This window comes from Oncorhynchus kisutch, linkage group LG28, assembly GCF_002021735.2.
Source record: "Oncorhynchus kisutch isolate 150728-3 linkage group LG28, Okis_V2, whole genome shotgun sequence".
NCBI classification, from domain to species: domain Eukaryota; kingdom Metazoa; phylum Chordata; class Actinopteri; order Salmoniformes; family Salmonidae; genus Oncorhynchus; species Oncorhynchus kisutch.
This window is the reverse complement of record NC_034201.2, coordinates 17,476,353-17,496,846: the sequence shown is the minus strand read 5'-3', so window position 1 is coordinate 17,496,846 and position 20,494 is coordinate 17,476,353. Positions and strand designations below refer to the sequence as shown.

The window sequence follows — 20,494 nt, the reverse complement described above, 5'->3', positions numbered from 1 at the left end:
ACGTAACGTTACCAACAACACCCCCCCCCCCCCACGAAAACAAGTCAAGACGAACAGCTGGGAAAACATGCTAACTAGTTATCAATCAGTAGCTAGCTAGCTATTATTTCGGAATGTGTGACATGCCCATTGTCTTATTTGTTACAAGTTTACTTTTTAAGTTTAGTAACATCAAGCTGTTATTTTCCAGCTATTTAGCTATTTTAGGTGGCTAGATAGCTAGATTCTAAAACAAATTTGTTTCAGTAGCTAGCTACTAGCTAGCTAAGCATCTTGCCAAATGACAAACTTAGCTACTATAGCCATCTCACGACTGTCATCACTTTCACTAATGGGAACACAACTTTCATAGAGCCCCTGATCACGGTTCATAAATATTATTTCCCACTTCAGAAATCGTGTTCAACGTTAGTAAGAATGGACACCGCAACATTTGGGTCTGAACTACAAGGCCTACCATTGAGTGTTAGAATGATGGTGTTAAAGCTAGAGTACGTAGTTGAAACCATAACAAAGGGGAACCCCTTGCCTCTGTTTTGGTAAAAAGATGAGAAAATATATCTGCTCTCATATTCATAAACATCTATGGATGCAAGGACTGAACATCCATGATATCAATAGTATAGTTTTAAGCATGTTTTGAGGCGTTATCGTTTGTTTACATTTACGTTATTTATAAACATTGGAGTAAAACAAGCTTATATTTGGGGTTCTGATGGGGTGCAACAATTGAACTAAGCTCATGAGGCATTTATACGTTATATTCTTTAAGAATCAATGGGTATATATCATTCATTTAGTTTAAAAAAATGGATATAGCAAGACAATGACAAAACACACTAATTCTACATCAACAACTACATGTACTTATTGCCCCCCTCACAAAATCATGACTGTCAAAAGTGATTTTGTTACTATTCTGAGTGCACCATGTCCAAACTAAGTATGGTTGATCTAAATGTGTCTGACTTTTTATCTTTTTTTGAATCATCAGGCACCAAGAAAAGGATGCAGACTTTATGACTCTGTGTCAGAGTCTCCAGGTGATAGATGCTGTGTGTGATCGTGCTTGGACAATATGGAAGGCAGTTCAGGCCTCAGTGGACAAAGTTCTTGTACGTATCCACCCATTGTCTCCAAGTTACTAGTAGACTATACAATGTGTTTTACCTACTGATACCCTTTCTGTCTGCTCTGATGATTGAACGCTTATAGTGAATAAACAACTGAACCATAACTCTCTGTCTCTGAAATAAACTATATTCAAGGCTATTCACACAGACTGACGATGCATTGTTTTACTTCTCTCTCTCTCTCTCTCTCGACACAGGACACTCAAAAAAGGCTTTGGGCTGCTTGTCTGTTTGTGGCTGTGATAGACTTGGAAGTTGCAAGTTTTACCTTTACTCAAATCCTGAAGGCAGTGGATCTGAAGTAAGTACTAGATTCAGGCGTTCCAGTAGGGCCTTTGTCAGTACCAGTTCCCAGATCAGTTGATGTTTTCCCCTGGCAACACTCTTTTGAGTCGCTTACTCACTGGCCGGGTTGGGTTGATTACTTTCTAAACGTAATCCGTTACATTTACTAGTTACCTGTCCAGAATTGTAATCAGTAACAACTTGGGTTACTCAAACTCAGTTACAATCTGATTACTTTAAATTACTTTCAGATGACTTTCCCCTTAAGAGGCATTAGAAGAAGACAAAAATGAATATTACCAATTGAACATCTATTGCAGGATAAATCAATATTAAAGTTTACATAGATGACCATCATTGGATGTTCCATTTTAATTTCTGGGTTGGTTATGTAGGATTCTTCTAACCCATTTCTTTCTACAACAGATAACACAGTTAGGCTGTCTTTACATTATTACCCAACATCTGTCAGATTTACTGTCATTACAATTCATTTAATACCCCTTGATCTTCAATAATAGGACATGGAAATATAGATTAGCCGAACTGTTTTACCTGAGCATAACCCAAAAACGACTTGTTAGCATGCTCTGTTCTTGATTTTGTTGTCATGAACAACTGATTGGACTCATTGCTTTGAGTTGGAAAATAAATGCTGATTTCGGAATGGTATGCTTTGAGCACTACCAAAAAGTGCTATTTGCATGTGAAATATGTATGCCATATGCTGCATTTGATATAGATCTATTGATTATGTTTTTGTTGGTGATATTTAGATAATCAAAAGTGTGAGTTTGAGCATATGTCTGTTAGGCCTATGGACTTTTTTGTTGTTGCATGAATTAGATAATAAATAAAAGCCCCACTCATGGTCTTCTTAAATTAAGCCGGTTCTTGACAGTATTGAGAATAAAAAGAGAACTTCCTCAAACTTGTATTCTATTGGCTGGGATCCACACTATGCAGGTGGTACAAGAGTATATTTTTCACTGGCTGTCCTGGTCGCAAAAACAAGGATTGATAGGCAGCTTAAACTTCTTCAATTCAACTATTATTGGGGTAAAATACACATACATTTGTGAACAGCCATCCATAACTACAATCTGTAAGGGGCAAATAGCTAAATGAGAGAACAGCAGTGTGATTCACATCAATGCATTTTGTAGCTATATCAATAATGTAAATCTGTATTGCCCGAAGGCTTCACTGCTGTTGTCATTACCTCAGAACTTTTATTCAAATTGGATAATCTTTCGATGCCGACAGCAGTTGCGCCATTGAAAGACAGCATGAACTTTAGCCTACAATAGCCTATTCCTGCTCGTTTCCCACAAACCGTGGAGTTTGGTCGGGGAGTCGTTGATGCAGCCGCTCTTCTGTTTTTCTGCCTCTTTATGCTGTGTGCATTAGACAAACTGGATGGATATTGATGATGTAGGCTAAATTAAGTATATCAAGCGTTAATGAAATGTTATGCTGCTGTGGCAGTACTGTGGATATTTAAACTAGCTAGCTAACTACAGGGACTTACCTGGTGACCGCATCTCTCAAGCCATGCATCTTTGGATACCGGGAGACAGACTGGAAAACGGGTATAACCGGGCGTGCGAGCTCCGTACAGGACAGACCAACCAACGGACAAGGTGGGGGACGGCGAACTTGACGGCATCACAATGACTTGCAGGCAGTGGGTTACGACACCAACAACACATTTTCTTTTGGGGGGGATTGTACTACCACCCAAAAGGTAACTTTGGAGACTGGAAGGGCAAAAGGGCATGTGCTCTGCTCCAGTAGAGCCCTATCTGTGCATGTGCCTGCCTCTGTTATAATGAGGAATGCATATATCAGCCGAAGTCTCTGTTCAAAGTTCAGGCCTTAACCCAAACATAACTGGTGTTCGGCCAAGTGAACTCATTCCAATTATTGTTTACAATTAGATGCAGTTCTAGCAGTTTTGTGTGTCCTCTTGTGTGTAGCGTGAAGCAGTTCCTGGGCCTGCTGAAGAAGATGGATGTGAACCTGGACACCATCAGCACCAAGGTGAACTCCGCAGTGACACGCCTGGAGAAGAAGTATGACGTGTCACGGGCACTCTACCAGAGGTTTGAGAAGTGCGTGGGAATATCGTAACGTCATGTTTCCTAATGCCTAGTTTTGATATCTAACTGTGCTGTACCTCTAGATGGCAGTGTAGTTTCTCTGGACCCTTTTGTCAGCTTTTATTGTTATCCAACTTTTTAGATTTTCACAAAAATGCAAACTTCAGAGTACACAACCTGAACTTGAGCTGTTTAGTAATGTAATTATGTTCCCAAAACGGTTTTGAAATGCAATATTAATCACCACTTATCTTGCTTCAGGACATGCAGCAAAATCTATGCAGAAGACTCAGAAGCAAAGTAAGTGAATAAAAAGTACAGGAATACCACTAATTTGAATGATAATCCCTGCCACAATGCTGATCATTGCTATCTTTTAAACCGTGTCTTCACTCAGTCCCGGTTATCCAATAGTAAATGAGGGTCAATGTTGATAATGGGGAGTTTGCTCCCAACATCTTGTGTAATGTCAATAATGCTCTCTGTTCCAGGGGGAAAGAAATACTGCGGAGCTGCTGGACAATGTTCCTTTTGGCTAAGGGTGGGTCAGCACTTGTTGATCACTAACGTTGTAAATGGTTTTTTTCCAAGGCGAAGAACAACATACACGTTTGTAGATGTAGGGCTCTGAGATGGTTTCCATCTTCCACTCGTTATGTTTTCCCTCTCCATGTCATCTCAATAGTTCTGGCGAGATAAACAGCAGGTTTCTGGCCATCGGTCTGTTTCTCCCATGACGCTGTTAAGACTGGCCGGTATTATGATACTGCTCCTGATGTGCGTTGTGTCTACTGTCTGCAGGAAGGGCTCTGCAGATGGAGGATGACCTGGTCATATCCTTCCATCTGATGGTGTGTGTTCTGGAGTTCTTCATCAGGCGTTGCCCGCCCAGCCTTCTGCAACCACTTTACCGTAAGACTCCTTTCCCTCTACTACTGCAAGCCTCAGGCCCTGGGATAGACATGCTCTTCCATTTGCATTGGTCAACTGCCCCTATGAATATATTATCACTCTCATTACTCAACTAAAAACGGGGAAAGTTACCTTTTTAACATAACACATATGTTCAGTGTGTTCTATTACCACAGGTCTGATACGTTCTGTAGATGAATGGTTATAAAATCTAACCTTTTAACCCTTGCCCTCAGAATTGGTCATCAGCACAGCCCAAAGCCCCCCAACAAGAACCTCCCGTCGCAATCAGAGCAAAGCCAAACCCCGTCAAGCCCCGCCAGAGGTGGATGTGCAGCTCCTGGAGACCCTCTGCAAAGAGAACGACTGCAGCGTGGAAGAGGTTCACACAACGTTTTCACTCCTTTACACTCGTGGCTTGTCAAGCTTGTTGTAGCTTTAGATCCCAGTCCCCCAGTCGTCAAAATTCACTACCCCTTTAGTGTTCTAAATAAAAAATTATTGGTAGCACTGGTGCTCCCAACTTAAAATATTTTTTACATTGCTTGAGATACATATAGGACCGATACAGATACTTATATTGGGCCTCAATTAATTCTAACTACTTTTTAAAGCACATGTTGTGCCCTAGACACTAATATGTAACATCAAATACATTTTTTTTCTTTAAATAAAAGCTAAAATGTTGATATGAATACCTGTCATCGAAATGACAGTCAATTGTGGAATATTAGGTTTTTAAATTGTGTAAAAACACTATTTTCCTTTTGAGGTGCATGTTAAATTGTGCACAGTCTCTTTAAAAACATCAAATTTGTGATGACGACATGCAAGCGATCTGTCATTTATTTATTGCTATGATCATTGATCTCCTGAAGAAGAAGCTATACCTTTCTTTCGGTGTCCCCAAATAATATTTGGATATACTGGTAAAGTTGTTAGCTAGCTAGCCAATGAGGTAACATTGAAAAAAGTGTAAACTAATGGTTAATGCGGGGGTTTTAGAACTGCCCACGACACGGTTTATGAAAGTAAAATCGTCCCCGGCGATCTGCTATAGGAAGATACAGTTGTTGGTACTATGGGTCAGATCATATGAACTTGTCGGGCTAGAAGCAAGCCGTTTTTGCTGAAGTAATTGCACAACTATGACGCTAACGAATCTGCACTCGCTTGTTTCTCTTGGGCACTTGGAAACAACGGTACAGCGACGCCTTTATTTACAACAGGTATTATCTGGCAGACTGTTATCACAGTGCTCCCAAAATAAAACTCCTGATTGCACAGCAAAATATATGGTATTGGTCCTACTTTAGAGACCTGCCTTGTATTGTTTTTACATTGTTGCATTTTACGTGTGTGTGACTGTCCTTGTCTAAGTGTATCAATATTTTGTTACTTGTCATGTTTTTTTTTTGTGGACCCCAGGAAGAATAGCTGCTGCATCTGTTAAAGTTAATGGGGATCCAAATAAACAAACACCCAATCCACTTAAGGACAAAATTCAAATGAACGTTTATTAGTCTCATACACAGTTTAGCAGATGTTATAGTTGGTGCAGCGAAATGCTTGTTACTAACAGTGCAGTCAAACAAGTAATATAATAATAATCAAAAATAGAAACACGAAATCACGAATGTCAGGGTGAATTTAGTTAACCCAAACAAAACTGTATCAGTAATCCAAATGTAATCCATGCTTATATACAGCAGAAAGATATACGAAGAATGATATGTACAGTAGTAGATGTATTAGAATGAGCTATGTGAAGAATACAGTGCTTTCGGAATGTATTCAGACCCCTTCACTTTTTATACATTTTGTTACGTTAGACTTATTCTAAAATGAGGAAAAATTATTTAATCCAATCTACAGACAATGCCCCATAATGACAAAGCTTTTTAGAAATCTTGTAAATTAATAACAAAACCTTATCTACATGAGTATACCATATCCTTGAGATGTTTCTACAACCCAATTTCGTAGTATCCAATTGTTAGTAGCTACTATCTTGTCTCATCGCTACAACGATGAGACAAAGGTTGAAAGTCATGCGTCCTCCGATACACAACCCAACCAAGCCGCACTGCTTCTTAACACAGCGCGCATCCAACCCGGAAGCCAGCCGCACCAATGTGTCAGAGGAAACACTGTGCACCTGGCAACCTTGGTTAGCGCGCACTGCGCCCAGCCCGCCACAGGAGTCGCTGGTGCGCGATGAGACAAGGATATCCCTACCAGCCAAACCCTCCCTAACCCGGACGACGCTAGGGCAATTGTGCGTCGCCCCACGGACCTCCCGGTCGCGGCCGGTTATGACAGAACCTGGGCGCGAACCCAGAATCTCTGGTGGCACAGCTGGCGCTGCAGTACAGCACCCTTAACCACTGCGCCACCCGGGAGGCTTGTTTCTACAACTTGATTGGAGTCCACCTGTGGTAAATACAATTGATTGGACATGGTTTGGAAAGGCACACACCGGTCTATATAAGGTCCCAAGGTTGACAATGGATGTCAGATCAAAAACCAAGCCGCGAGGTCAACGGAGTTGTCCATAGAGCTCTGAGACAGGATTGTGTCGAGGCACAGGTCTTGGGAAGGATACCAAAATATTTCTGCAGCATTGAAGTTCCCGAAGAACACAGTGGCCTCCTCCGTTCTTAAATTGAAGGAGTTTGGAACCCCCAAGACTATTCATGGAGCTGGCCACCCGGCCAAACTGAGCAATCGGGAGAGAAGGGCCTTGGTAAGGGAGGTGACCAAGAACCCCGATGGTCACTCTGACAGAGTTCCTTTGTGGAGATAGTTGTCTTTCTGGAAGGTTCTCCCATCTCTGCAGCACTACACCAATAAGGCCTTTATGGTAGTGGCCAGGCGGAAACCACTCCTCAGTAAAAGGCATATGACAGCCCACTTGGAAAATTTAATCAATTTTAGAATAAGGGTGTAACTTAACAAAATGTAGAGAAAGTGAAAGGGTCTGAATACTTTCTGTACACAGTGTATAAAATGGCTTAATGTTTGTGGTTCAGCCTGTTCATTTCCATGGCTGTGTTTGTTTGGGTGTCATCTCATTGGTTTCATTGGTACTTGTGTTCAAGGTGAAGAGCGTGTACCAGACTAGTTTCTCTGCTTTCCTGGACTCCATGAGCCTCTCTGGGACTCGGGACCTTCCTCAGGTAGGAACCACACACTACATTAAATGCTGGAGCTTATTGCTATGACCCAGGTTATATAGAAAATAAGTTCACTAACAATGGTGTCTGTTCAATAATCAGTTGCTAGTAGTAATATCTCTAGCAGACCCACCATATTTCATAACTATATGACAGCCATTGCAAAACAGATCAGTGTTTTTCAGGCAGTGTGCGTGTCTGAAAGCTGTTCTGTCAGGATGTGTTTGTACTGCAATGTTTGGCAGCTGGATTTTCATTAGATGTGGTATCTCAGGACAGTATATTACAGGGGCAGGTATGGAGAAGAAATAGGTTTTAATATTGACTTTGAATTGACAACGATTTGTTTTAATTCAGGACTATTTCCCCACTAGCCAGGAAACAGTCACAAGGATTGACAAAGGCGGCAGTTTAATGTGCTATTTATCTCTGCCAGGACAGTAGCTACATTTGACGTGTGATGTTGGTTTGTCGTAACGACTCGATAACGAATGGTCTCCAGTCATGGGTATTATGATTCATGGTGGCAGTCTGCCTAAATCGTCATGGTAGAGGTCTTTTCCACCCCCCCAACACAAAGCCACACCTTTATACTAAACTGCTGCAGTTTCTGTGTAATTGTGAAATTTACCTGGAATACCCATGATGTTACTGAATTCCTGTCAGAGCCCGTCTTGACCTCCTGTTGACGTTTCAGGCGACTGACCTCAGCAAGCAGTATGAGGAACTCTACTTCAAGAGTAGAGACTTTGACAGTAGGCTGTTCTTGGATAATGACGAGACCCTTCTCACTCCCAAAGTAGAACCGTAAGTAGAACCACAAGTAATGATGTTTCCATAATTTTTGTTTCCAGTATTTTCTCTGACAAAGAAAGTCTCGCTATACCTAGTACTTCAGAGTGTATAATGTCCCCTCACCTCTCAGAATGCCGGTGGAAAGGACACCAAGGAAGAACCTGCCAGAAGATGTTGTTCTCATCCCCCCACAGACGCCTGTCAGGTGAGCCCCCTCTGACCTCCACTGGCTAGAACAGCGTGTTCACCTGGACCAACAGATACTTACTCGGATAATGTTTGAGAGTCCTGTCCACTGGGGTGTACTTGCACATCAACCGCTTCACACTACAGAACAAGGAGCTCCTGCCCTATGGGTTGTTCTGGCTCAAACGAGGCTTACCTACTTATGATGTTTGATAGGTAGTTTTGCCTTCTCAAAGTCATGTGTATTAAGCAGAAACTATTGATAGAAAAACCCTGGCGATATGAAATGGGTTCTTAATTACTTCCACCTCTTCTCTTTATAAATGGGATTACCTGTATGGGTGTGCGTTGAGTCTGTAAATCTATATGTATCAGTTCATGTGACCCTGAATACCACAAGGAGAGATCTGCTTTGATGTTTTGACGTGGCTCTCGCGTGTTTTCATTTGTGTGGCAGGTAGCCTAGTGGTTAGATCGTTGTAACTGAAAGGATGCTGGTTCGAATCCCTGAGCCGACAAGGTGAAAAAACCAACACCGCTGTCAATCACTCTGAAGGGTCGGGTTGAAAATCACACACAAATGACTCAGTTCATGGCTTTGGATTTTAGTCCTGTGTAGATATTCACACTCCTGCTAACTTCAGGTTTTCTCAAATTAGTGTTAAATCTTGTGTCCCTAGAAAGGTATACAAGTCACATGTTGGCCACGTTGCAAAATAAATGTACAAGATAATCATTTCATCTTTCAACTTCTCGCACACGTCAACGAGCATCTGCGTAGCCAGACTCTCTAAAATAGAACTTGTGGGTGATTGGAAAATGAACTGAGGTCCACACTCCAGTCCAGTTGGTGGTGGTAATGCACCTTCATGTTGGTTGCCAACCACCATATAAAGTCCACAGAAGAAGACTGATGGAGGCGAGATTACTAGAAACAAACTAGGTTTCCCCTTTTATCTGTGGATTCATTGTCGAAGTAGAGGACTCAAAATGGGTCATAATTCTACAACGATCCAAAGATCTTAATAACACTATTTACATTCCAGGACAACTTGGCTAGCAATATAGTTGGTTCAGAGTTTGTTTTTATATTTCAACCAGTGTCCTGATCGCGTCTGTGGATCGACAAAATTAGTATGCGCACGTGGATGCATGCGTGTGCCCATTCTAATCAGCATGTCAGTTGATTAAACCGTTTCTGTCTCGTAGAGTCCTAACATTATATTAATCATGTCTGTTTCACCCCATGTCTTTGCAGAGCTGCCATGAACTCCATCGCACAGTTGAGGGTTGATCTCATCACCTCTGGCGACCAGCCCTCTTCCAACCTGGCAGTGTATTTCAAGGTATTTTTCACCACGCCTGCCTTACCATTGAATCATATAGCTCAAGTCATTTTGGGGGCATGTTCCTGCCCTTTTAACACTCTCCTCCTTCCCATCTTGTGACAGAACTGCACAGTGGACCCAACAGAGGAGGTGTTGCAGCGTGTGGAGAGTCTGGGTCTGCTGTTCAGCCAGAGGTTTGGTCAGGCTGTGGGACCACGCTGTGTGGGGCTGGGCAAACAGGTACCACCTGGCTTAAATACAGCACACTATACAGAGGAATTGCACTACTTGAGACAAGGGGGGTGGTATAAACTGTTCATACAGAGGGGTTTTTCCACTTTCAGACCTGACAGAAATACTTATCATGCCACCTTGTGAAACTGGTGTATAATGTTTGGTTGATACACCACAACCCATGATACAGTGCAGGCAGACAACACCATAGGACACTGTAGTCCTAAACTCACCCCATGATAGAGTGCAGGCAGACAACACTATATGATACTGTGTAGTCCTAAACTCACCCCATGATACAGTGCAGGCAGACAACACTATATGATACTGTGTAGTCCTAAACTCACCCCATGATACAGTGCAGACAGACAACACTATATGATACTGTGTAGTCCTAAACTCACCCCATGATACAGTGCAGACAGACAACACTATATGATACTGTGTAGTCCTAAACTCACCCCATGATACAGTGCAGACAGACAACACTATATGATACTGTGTAGTCCTAAACTCACCCCATGATACAGTGCAGACAGACAACACTATATGATACTGTGTAGTCCTAAACTCACCCCATGATACAGTGCAGACAGACAACACTATATGATACTGTGTAGTCCTAAACTCATTCATGTCTTTCCCTTCTTTTCATCAGAGGTTCACCCTTGGCATCCGGTTGTATTACAGAGTCATGGAGTCCATGCTGAAATCGGTAAATGACCTGGTCTTATTCCTATTTCGGTTCTACCTCTATATTTTCTGAAATGTCTGACATATTCTGAAAAATCTATTTTTCCCCAAATAGGAAGAAAAAAGGCTGTCGGTGCAGAATTTCAGGTATGCAAGAGAACAAACTGTGCTCCTCTCACCAGAATTAAAAGGATTTGCTCTTTAATTACCCTCAACAAGCAAACATTTGAATAATATAGCTGCAGAATTTATACTGCAGTGTACTGCCCATTTCCCTGACCTAAATCATGTGATTTCCATTCCAGTAAACTACTCAATGACTCCACATTCCACACCTCGCTCCTGGCCTGCGCTTTGGAGGTCGTCATGGCAACCTATGGTGGTGAGTTTCTTCAGAAGCCACATTCACTCACTGCTAATGGATGCAGTCGTCTGGATGAACATATAGATTATTCTACCGCCCTTTAGTTTCCATATACTCACTTCTCACAGGACACACTAATAGTATTTAATAGAATTAGCAACATGCATATATGTTACAATGCAGTCTGTCATTAGTTGTAACTACTTCCCTTTTAATAACATTTCTAAACAGGATCATAATCAATATAACACTGATGAGCTATGAGTCATGATTTCACTGCCTCTGTTGTCCTCCAATCAGGGAGCACCTTCAAGAATGGTGGCTACAGCAACGGTGGTGTTCCCGTGGAGACGGACCTGTGCTTCCCATGGATCCTGGACGTGTTCCAGCTGACAGCGTTTGACTTCTACAAGGTCATCGAAAGCTTCATCAAGGCTGAGCCCAGCCTGAGCAAAGACATCGTCAAGCACCTGGAGCGCTGCGAACACCTCATCATGGAGACCATCGCCTGGAGGGAGGTAGGTCACACAGCAAGTCTTATCACCACGTAGTTACATTATGACATAACTGCAGCACTCAAGGACAGGTTGCATTCACTTTCTATCAGCAGTTTAACACCTCCAAGCCAGTGCTACCAGAGCAGTTATTGGTTTTATTGATGTCAGGGGGACTTGTTTCTGCATCTATAGATTATAGATCGTACTGTAATAGAATCGACAGTCTCTCTGGGGGCAGCCCCAGCATTGGTCATCATTGGCAGCTGCCTGTGCTGCTGTTAGGCTCCCTATGCACCAGGCTGCAGGAGAAGTAGTAGGTGAGTGGGTTGAGACAGCGGTTGGAGCTGGCCAGGGACAACACCACTGGGTGCAGAGCATTGGTGGTCCGAGCCAGGCCACAGCTGGGCAGCAGGCCTACGTGGGTCAGGGTGTGGCCCAGCAGGTTGAGTGGTGATCTTGAGTGGTGATCTTGAGTGGTGATCTTGAGTGGTGATCTTGAGTGGTGATCGAGAGAGTGGTGATCGAGAGAGTGGTGATCGAGAGAGTGGTGATCGAGAGAGTGGTGATCGAGAGAGTGGTGATCGAGAGAGTGGTGATCGAGAGAGTGGTGATCGAGAGAGTGGTGATCGAGAGAGTGGTGATCGAGAGAGTGGTGATCGAGAGAGTGGTGATCGAGAGAGTGGTGATCGAGAGAGTGGTGATCGAGAGAGTGGTGATCGAGAGAGTGGTGATCGAGAGAGTGGTGATCGAGAGAGCGGTCTGCTGGCACAGCTGTGGTGTGTTGAATGTGCCGGATGGGACGTGAAAAGTCTACAGCTCACAAGCGCACACACATGGGCTATATCAGGGTAATTTCCATCCCAGTAACTGTTCTCCCTAATAAAACACACTGTGCCTGTAAGGTGTGTAATTAACTTCAATGTCCTGTAGAAAATAATCATTCCTTTTAGTGGTTGATTTGCATTTTAATTTCCATGATAATCATCTGTATTGTAAAGGGATCACCTAGGACTTTGGTGTCTCAGTGATTTACTGGGAAAGAAGATGGCATTCAAATTCCTCCTGTACTAAACAAGATAATCTAAATCACAAGACAGTTATGTATATTCTTCTGTCTATCAAATGATATATACATGAACTTAATTTCCTTTAAAGACTCAGACATTAGTTAGAATCTAAATATTGCACAATGTCCTCATTGAATATACACTGCTCAAAAAAATAAAGGGAACACTAAAATAACACATCCTAGATCTGAATGAATGAAATATTCTTATTAAATACTTTTTTCTTTACATAGTTGAATGTGCTGACAACAAAATCACACAAATGATCAATGGAAATCAAATGTATCAACCCATGGAGGTCTGGATTTGGAGTCACACTCAAAATTAAAGTGGAAAACCACACTACAGGCTGATCCAACTTTGATGTAATGTCCTTAAAACAAGTCAAAATGAGGCTCAGTAGTGTGTGTGGCCTCCACGTGCCTGTATGACCTCCCTACAACGCCTGGGCATGCTCCTGATGAGATGGCAGATGGTCTCCTGAGGGATCTCCTCCCAGACCTGGACTAAAGCATCCAAAGCGTCCAGCATCCTGGACAGTCTGTGGTGCAACGTGGCGTTGGTGGATGGAGCGAGACATGATGTCCCAGATGTGCTCAATTGGATTCAGGTCTGGGGAACGGGCGGGCCAGTCCATAGCATCAATGCCTTCCTCTTGCAGGAACTGCTGACACACTCCAGCCACATGAGGTCTAGCATTATCTTGCATTAGGAGGAACCCCAGGGCCAACCGCACCAGCATATGGTCTCACAAGGGGTCTGAGGATCTCATCTCGGTACCTAATGGCAGTCAGGCTACCTCTGGCGAGCACATGGAGGGCTGTGCGGCCCCCCAAAGAAATGCCACCCCACACCATGACTGACCCACCGCCAAACCGGTCATGCTGAAGGATGTTGCAGGCAGCAGAACGTTCTCCACGGCGTCTCCAGACTCTGTCACGTCTGTCACGTGCTCAGTGTGAACCAGCTTTCATCTGTGAAGAGCACAGGGCGCCAGTGGCGAATTTGCCAATCTTGGTGTTCTCTGGCAAATGCCAAACGTCCTGCACGGTGTTGGGCTGTAAGCACAACCCCCACCTGTGGATGTCGGGCCCTCATACCACCCTCATGAAGTCTGTTTCTGACCGTTTGAGCAGACACATGCACATTTGTGGCCTGCTGGAGGTAATTTTGCAGGGCTCTGGCAGTGCTCCTCCTTGCACAAAGGCGGAGGTAGCGGTCCTGCTGCTGGGTTGTTGCCCTCCTACGGCCTCCTCCACGTCTCCTGATGTACTGGCCTGTCTCCTGGTAGCACCTCCATACTCTGGACACTACGCTGACAGACACAGCAAACCTTCTTGCCACAGCTTGCATTGATGTGCCATCCTGGATGAGCTGCACTACCTGAGCCACTTGTATGGGGTTGTAGACTCCGTGTCATGCTACCACTAGAGTGAAATCACCGCCAGCATTCAAAAGTGACCAAAACATCAGCCAGGAAGCATAGGAACTGAGAAGTGGTCTGTGGTTATCACCTGCAGAACCACTCCTTTATTGGGGGTGTCTTGCTAATAGCCTATAATTTCCACCTGTTGTCTATTCCATTTGCACAACAGCATGTGAAATGTATTGTCAATCAGTGTTGCTTCCTAAGTGGACAGTTTGATTTCACAGAAGTGTGATTGACTTGGAGTTACATTGTGTTGTTTAAGTGTTCCCTTTATTTTTTTGAGCAGTGTAGTAATCTAGAGGGAATTATGTTTTTTTTAAATGTTTTTTTTCAGTCAGTGGAGCAGAGGCACACAGCCTCTACTGCAGCCTAGAGTCCATACTGCAGATCAAGCACCATTACTCTAGTGCAGCCTAGAGTCCATACTGCAGATCAAGCACCATTACGCTAGTGCAGCCTAGAGTCCATACTGCAGATCAAGTACCATTACGCTAGTGCAGCCTAGAGTCCATACTGCAGATCAAGCACCATTACGCTAGTGCAGCCTAGAGTCCATACTGCAGATCAAGTACCATTACGCTAGTGCAGCCTAGAGTCCATACTGCAGATCAAGCACCATTCCGCTAGTGCAGCCTAGAGTCCATACTGCAGATCAAGCACCATTACTCTAGTGCAGACTGCACTCATTCATTTCCAGACATTTAGTCTTGTTTTCATTTATTTTATACGGTATTACATTATTGGTGAGTTTAATGTTGGAGTGCATTTTGTTTTATAATGTATAAGAAAAATAGATGTTTAAGTGGATAGATGAGTCACGGAATGTATATGTAGGAAGTAACAAAAATGTCAATGTTTTACTTGAACTTACATGACACTTCACCCATTCAATTGTATTGTGTGTCGGTCAGAGATCCTGAAGCACATGCTCCAGGCAGAGAAAATATTTACAAATGCTGATGTGGTTACTCCATGTTAACCTGGAGAACAACCCTTATCCCAAGTGTCTCTCCTTCCTAGTTCCTTGGAAAAGGAACTCTTACACAATCCTCTATAGATGACAGCCTCTATAGACGACAGCCTCAATAGACGACAGCCTCAATAGACGACAGCCTCAATAGACGACAGCCTCTATAGACGACAGCCTCTATAGACGACAGCCTCTATAGACGACAGCCTCTATAGACGACAGCCTCTATAGACGACAGCCTCTACAGCCTGATATTCTTAGCTGTGCAACATCTCAATAGTTTCCTCAGATGTTATCTATATTTGTATATTGTAGTTATTATAAATCCCATGCAGGAAAACAATCTTGAATGACACTACAGGAATTGTGTGTAAAGAGTCATCTTTGAACAGATATTGAGGAAAGGAGCATATTACCTTATGTTTCAGAAAAATTGTGATCCAAATTCTCTTATTCCGTTAGACTGATGGTCAGTGGTGTATTGGTGTCCAGCCTCTGTCCTATAGTGAAATTATGCTTGGTTTGATTTCGCTGTGGTCTTGGTCCATTTTGAAATGGAGAGGCTACGGTAATAGTTTCATATCAGTTTACGCTCATGTATGGACACCTTAATTCCCAAATACATACTGTACATTCATTATCAGGGTGGCAGGGTAGCCTAGTGGTTAGAGCGTTGGACTAGTAACCGAAAGGTTGCAAGTTCATATCCCCGAGCTGACAAGGTACAAATCTGTCATTCTTTCCCTGAACAGGCAGTTAACCCACTGTTCCTAGGCCGTCATTGAAAATAAGAATTTGTTCTGACTTGCCTAGTTAAATAAAGGTAAAAAAATAAATAATAATCTCTCCAACACACACACTAATTCAATGTTCTCTGGTCACACTGAATCAATAGTGTTGTTTAACCTCACTGTCACTAGCCCAACTCCCAGACAACCTCAGTGGTGTCGTTGACCTGTTAAGTGGTATGGTATTACATTGATGCAAGTCAATATCCTGGAGCTTGCTAGTAAAGTCTCCACATAACAGGCACCAGAGGGAAATTGCCTGATCTTCTATCTCAATCTACACATTTTATGTAGTTAGTGTCAGTGTTTTAATAAGGCTGTTATCTGAGTACTGTACCTGACTGAAACAACCTATCACTTCTCCAGTGTTATTTATGGATGTTTAGGCCTATTTGACTTGTATCAGATTTACCTCACCTTGTATGTTTGAGGATTGGTGCCAAAGCCAAACTAGAGTCTGCATACTTTCCCCACGAGGACGTGTGCTCACTAGTCTGCTTTTGTTTCACAATCCTTCCCATCAGATGAGTAGAGAATCAAATTGTATTAGTCACCTGTGCTGAATACAACAGGTATAGTAGACATTACAGTGAAATGATTTTGGTACATGTCTCTCCCCCCCCCCCCACTGAAGGTCTAATAATAATAATAATAATAGATCAACTTACCATTTCCCTCGGTCTCACCTTACGAATAGTGAGCGCGCAACTTTCAAATAATTTCCCCACTCTTCCCTACCAGCTAACCAAGGAAATTCTGACGAGCATGACAAAGTTTGAGGATATTTCTTTTTACAAAAAGTAAAGAACAGTAAATGTTATGATTTAAGTAGGAGGTCCAGGTTTCAATAAGCTATAAGATATATATTTGGCCTGGCAAAATGGTTTTATGTGTTGACTGAATGTTAGCTGATAATTACTGTATGAGTTCTACTCCGCTGGTCTCGGGAAGAAATGACATGTTCTCATTGTCTGAGACGGAGTCAAGACTGAGTAAAAACGTGTCTGACCCCGAGACACTCGATGTGGTCTCGAGACCAGTCGAGGGTTCCAACACTGCTCTCAGCTATAAGAGCACCATGCAGTCAGTGTGAGCAACAAACAGTCCCTGCTTTCCTGATTGGTTGTTAACCCCCAGTGCCCTATCTGACAGACATACAGTGCTCTCCTTCTGGTCCAAGCACACCAAGACAGTCGTGAAGAGGGCACGACAAAACCTATTCCCCTCAGGAGACTGAAAAGATTTGGCATGGGTCCTCAGATCCTCAAAAGGTTCTACGGCTGCACCATCGAGAGCAGGTTGCCAGAGCAGGTTGCAACCCACTGGTTGCATCACTGCCTGGTATGGCCATCTACCTCCACTACACTACTTCTGATGGTCTAGCCAATGGCTGATTTTAGCTCCCCAGAGACCACTGAAGAAAAATCCTTATTGGATCTTTTTTCTCTTCGGTGTTAATCCTTAATCCAACAACAAGATATTAAATCAGAACATCATTGAAAGTAATATAATTAGTATTTTATAAATCCTTAGCCATTCTCTGAATGTGTGTTTGGGTTAGTAATAATTTGTAGAGTGGCTCTATTGTTCCTCAGCAGCATTTATTCACTATTCTGAATGTCTAAAGAATCCATATGTTGTTCAGAAATAATGGACATTTTGAACTCTTGTGGTGGTGATTTGACAACATTACAAGACCGGGAGGGGGACGAGGGGTCAGTAAAAACCGATACCAGAAAAATGTGACTCCAATGCAAGACCATGATTGTAATTAGTTGTACATTTAGATTAGGAAATGCGTAGCCTAATGGTTGTGTTTGTATTCTTGTGATTGGGACCTAGTGGCAGAGTGAATGGACTGCTTATCCTGAACATCATGCTGTGTGTGCCTGCTGTCTTTCCATTGGTGCTATGTAGTGGTGTAGTGGTGCCTGGAGAAATGGGTACAAACATTATGCCCAAAATTTCCCAAACGGCCTCCCCAGTGAAGGAAAGCACCCTGTGTGAAATAGAACATTTTTTAAAGTCCACAATGCTTAAACTACACCAGGAGAACATTTTGGAGGTCTGGGAAGAATTTATATTATTTTTACCCAATCTGGTCGGGTGGGCCTGGCTCCCCAGTGAGTTGGCCTGTGCCCACCCATGCCTACGCTTCTGATGCAAACCAGGCATGATGACTGAATTGGACATCACAAATAGCTAACCAAGATTTAGGACAACCTTTTCAATACCTGGTTTGCATACCCATTGTTGCCTTAGTTAGCAATTACTGGTAAATATTGTACGTTGAAACGTCTTTCATAACTACCCACCTGCTACCAATGTCATTCTTCCGTGAGCTGCTCCATGCCAAAACCAGTTGAGCTCTCTTGCTGCCTGCAGATGATATTCTGCAGAAACGAGGCCGTGTGCAGCACACGTGAATATATTTCATGTGTAGGTTACTTTGTGCATGATTTCACTTATGTACTACATAATTGGTAAGTCATATACCTCCACTACACTACTTTGATGTGTATCTGTGGGGATTAAGTGAGTATATGCAATGCCCATAAAGTATAGCCTCCAATACACCACTGGCCCTTTGTGTTTTACAGAAAGTGCACTCTCACATGAGTGGCTGGTATTACCGTTGCTGTCCTTTTAAGCATCACAAACTTGTCACACACTGGAGGTCCAATAGGTTCACCACTGTGCAAACATGTCTATAATAGGTATTGTTTCAAGAAAGGAGTGTATCTATTTGGAAGCGGGTTTATGCTCTTACTGCATGGAAGCGGATCATTTTTATTTTTGAACTCTGCTGGTCTCTGGAAGAAGTTACGTTTCCTCACTGTCCAGGACAGAGTCAAGACCGGGTTCAAATGTATCCGACACCGAGACACTCAATGTGGTCTCGACCAAGACCGATCTCAAGTACTACAACACACTGAGTTAAAGCCATAGATTGCTCAAATGTACAATGCATTCGGAAAGTATTCAGACCCTTTCACTTTTTTGCACATTTTGTTACGTTACAGCCTTATTCTAAAATGGATTAAATGGAGACAAAAAAAATCCTCTTAACTCTACACACCAATACCCCATAATGACAAAGCGAAAACAGTTTTTAATTGTTTTTTACAGAAAAAAATTTATTGCATAAGTATTCAGCCCCTTTGCTATGAGACTCGAAATTGAGCTCAGGTGTTTTCATTGATCATTCTTGATGTTTCTTCAACTTGATTGGAGTCCACCTGTGGTAAATTCAATTGATTGGACATGATTTGGAAAGGCACACACCTGTCTATATAAGGTCCCACAGTTGACCGTGCATGTCAGAGCAAAAACCAAGCCATGAGGTCGAAGGAATTGTCCGTAGAGCTCCGAGACAGGATTGTGTCGCTGCACAAATCTGAGGAAGGGTACCACAACGCTCTTTTCCAGCATTGAAGGTCCCCAAGAAAACAGTGGCCTCGGAATCACCAAGACTCTTCGTAGAGCAGGCCGCCCGGCCAAACTGAGCAATCGGGTGAGAAGGGTCTTTGTTAGGGAGTTGACCAAGAACCCGATGGTCACTCTTGAGTTCCAGAGTTCCTCTGTGGAGATGGGAGAACCTTTCAGAAGGACAACCATCTCTGCAGCACTCCACTGATTAGGCCTTTATGGTAAAGTGGCCAGACGTGACTTTCAATGAGTGGCTTCCATGACAGCCAGCTTGGAGATTGAAAAAAGGCACCTAAAGGACTCTCAGACCATAAGAAACAAGATTCTCTGGTCTGATGAAACCAAGATTCAGCTCTTTGGCCTGAATGCCAAGCGTCACATCTGGAAGAAACCTGGCACCATCCCTAAGGTAAAGCATGGTGGTGGTGGCAGCATCATGCTGTGGGAATATTTTTCAGAGGCAGGGACTCGGAAACTAGTGAGGATTGAGGGAAAGATGAACGACGCAAAGTACAGAGGTCCTTGATGACAACCTGCTCCTGAGTGCTCAGGACCTCCGACTGGGGCGAAGGTTCACCTTCCAACAGTACGATGACACTAAGCACACAGCCAAAACAATGCAGGAGTGGCTTCGGGACAGGTCCCTGAATGTCTTTGAGTGGCCCAGCCAGAGCCTGGACTTGAACCCGATCGAACATCTCTGGAGAGACCTGAAAATAGCTGTTCAGCGACGCTCCCCATCCAACCTGACAGAGCTTGAGAGGGTCTGCAGAGAAGAATGGGAGAAACTCCCCAAATACAGGTGTGCCAAGCTTGTAGCGTCATACCCAAGGAGACTCGAGGCTGTCAAAGATGCTTCAACAAAGTACTGAGTAAAGGGTCTGAATACTAATGTAAATGTCATATTTCAGAGTAAAGGGTCTGAATACTAATGTAAATGTCATATTTCAGAGTAAAGGGTCTGAATACTAATGTAAATGTGATATTTCAGAGTAAAGGGTCTGAATACTAATGTAAATGTCATATTTCAGTTTTTTGCAAAAGGTTCTGAAACTGTTTTTGCTTTGTCATTGTTGTTGATTGTGTGTAGAGTTGAGGGCACATTT

At 43.0% G+C, this 20,494-nt stretch overlaps 1 protein-coding gene across 1 annotated transcript in view; it reads left to right on the top strand.

Annotated features, from left to right (window-relative positions):
• The window catches only part of rb1 (retinoblastoma 1), a 38,228-nt gene that overhangs the window by 519 nt on the left and 17,215 nt on the right, over positions 1-20,494 (top strand). The window contains exons 2-17 of the mRNA XM_020468024.2: positions 995-1,115; positions 1,331-1,434; positions 3,398-3,532; positions 3,782-3,820; positions 4,012-4,061; positions 4,322-4,432; positions 4,669-4,814; positions 7,534-7,611; positions 8,306-8,415; positions 8,534-8,608; positions 9,848-9,935; positions 10,041-10,157; positions 10,810-10,866; positions 10,960-10,991; positions 11,150-11,226; positions 11,509-11,726. Coding sequence (XP_020323613.1) covers positions 995-1,115; positions 1,331-1,434; positions 3,398-3,532; positions 3,782-3,820; positions 4,012-4,061; positions 4,322-4,432; positions 4,669-4,814; positions 7,534-7,611; positions 8,306-8,415; positions 8,534-8,608; positions 9,848-9,935; positions 10,041-10,157; positions 10,810-10,866; positions 10,960-10,991; positions 11,150-11,226; positions 11,509-11,726 — 1,558 coding nt within the window. The remainder of the gene's footprint in view (positions 1-994; positions 1,116-1,330; positions 1,435-3,397; positions 3,533-3,781; positions 3,821-4,011; positions 4,062-4,321; positions 4,433-4,668; positions 4,815-7,533; positions 7,612-8,305; positions 8,416-8,533; positions 8,609-9,847; positions 9,936-10,040; positions 10,158-10,809; positions 10,867-10,959; positions 10,992-11,149; positions 11,227-11,508; positions 11,727-20,494) is intronic.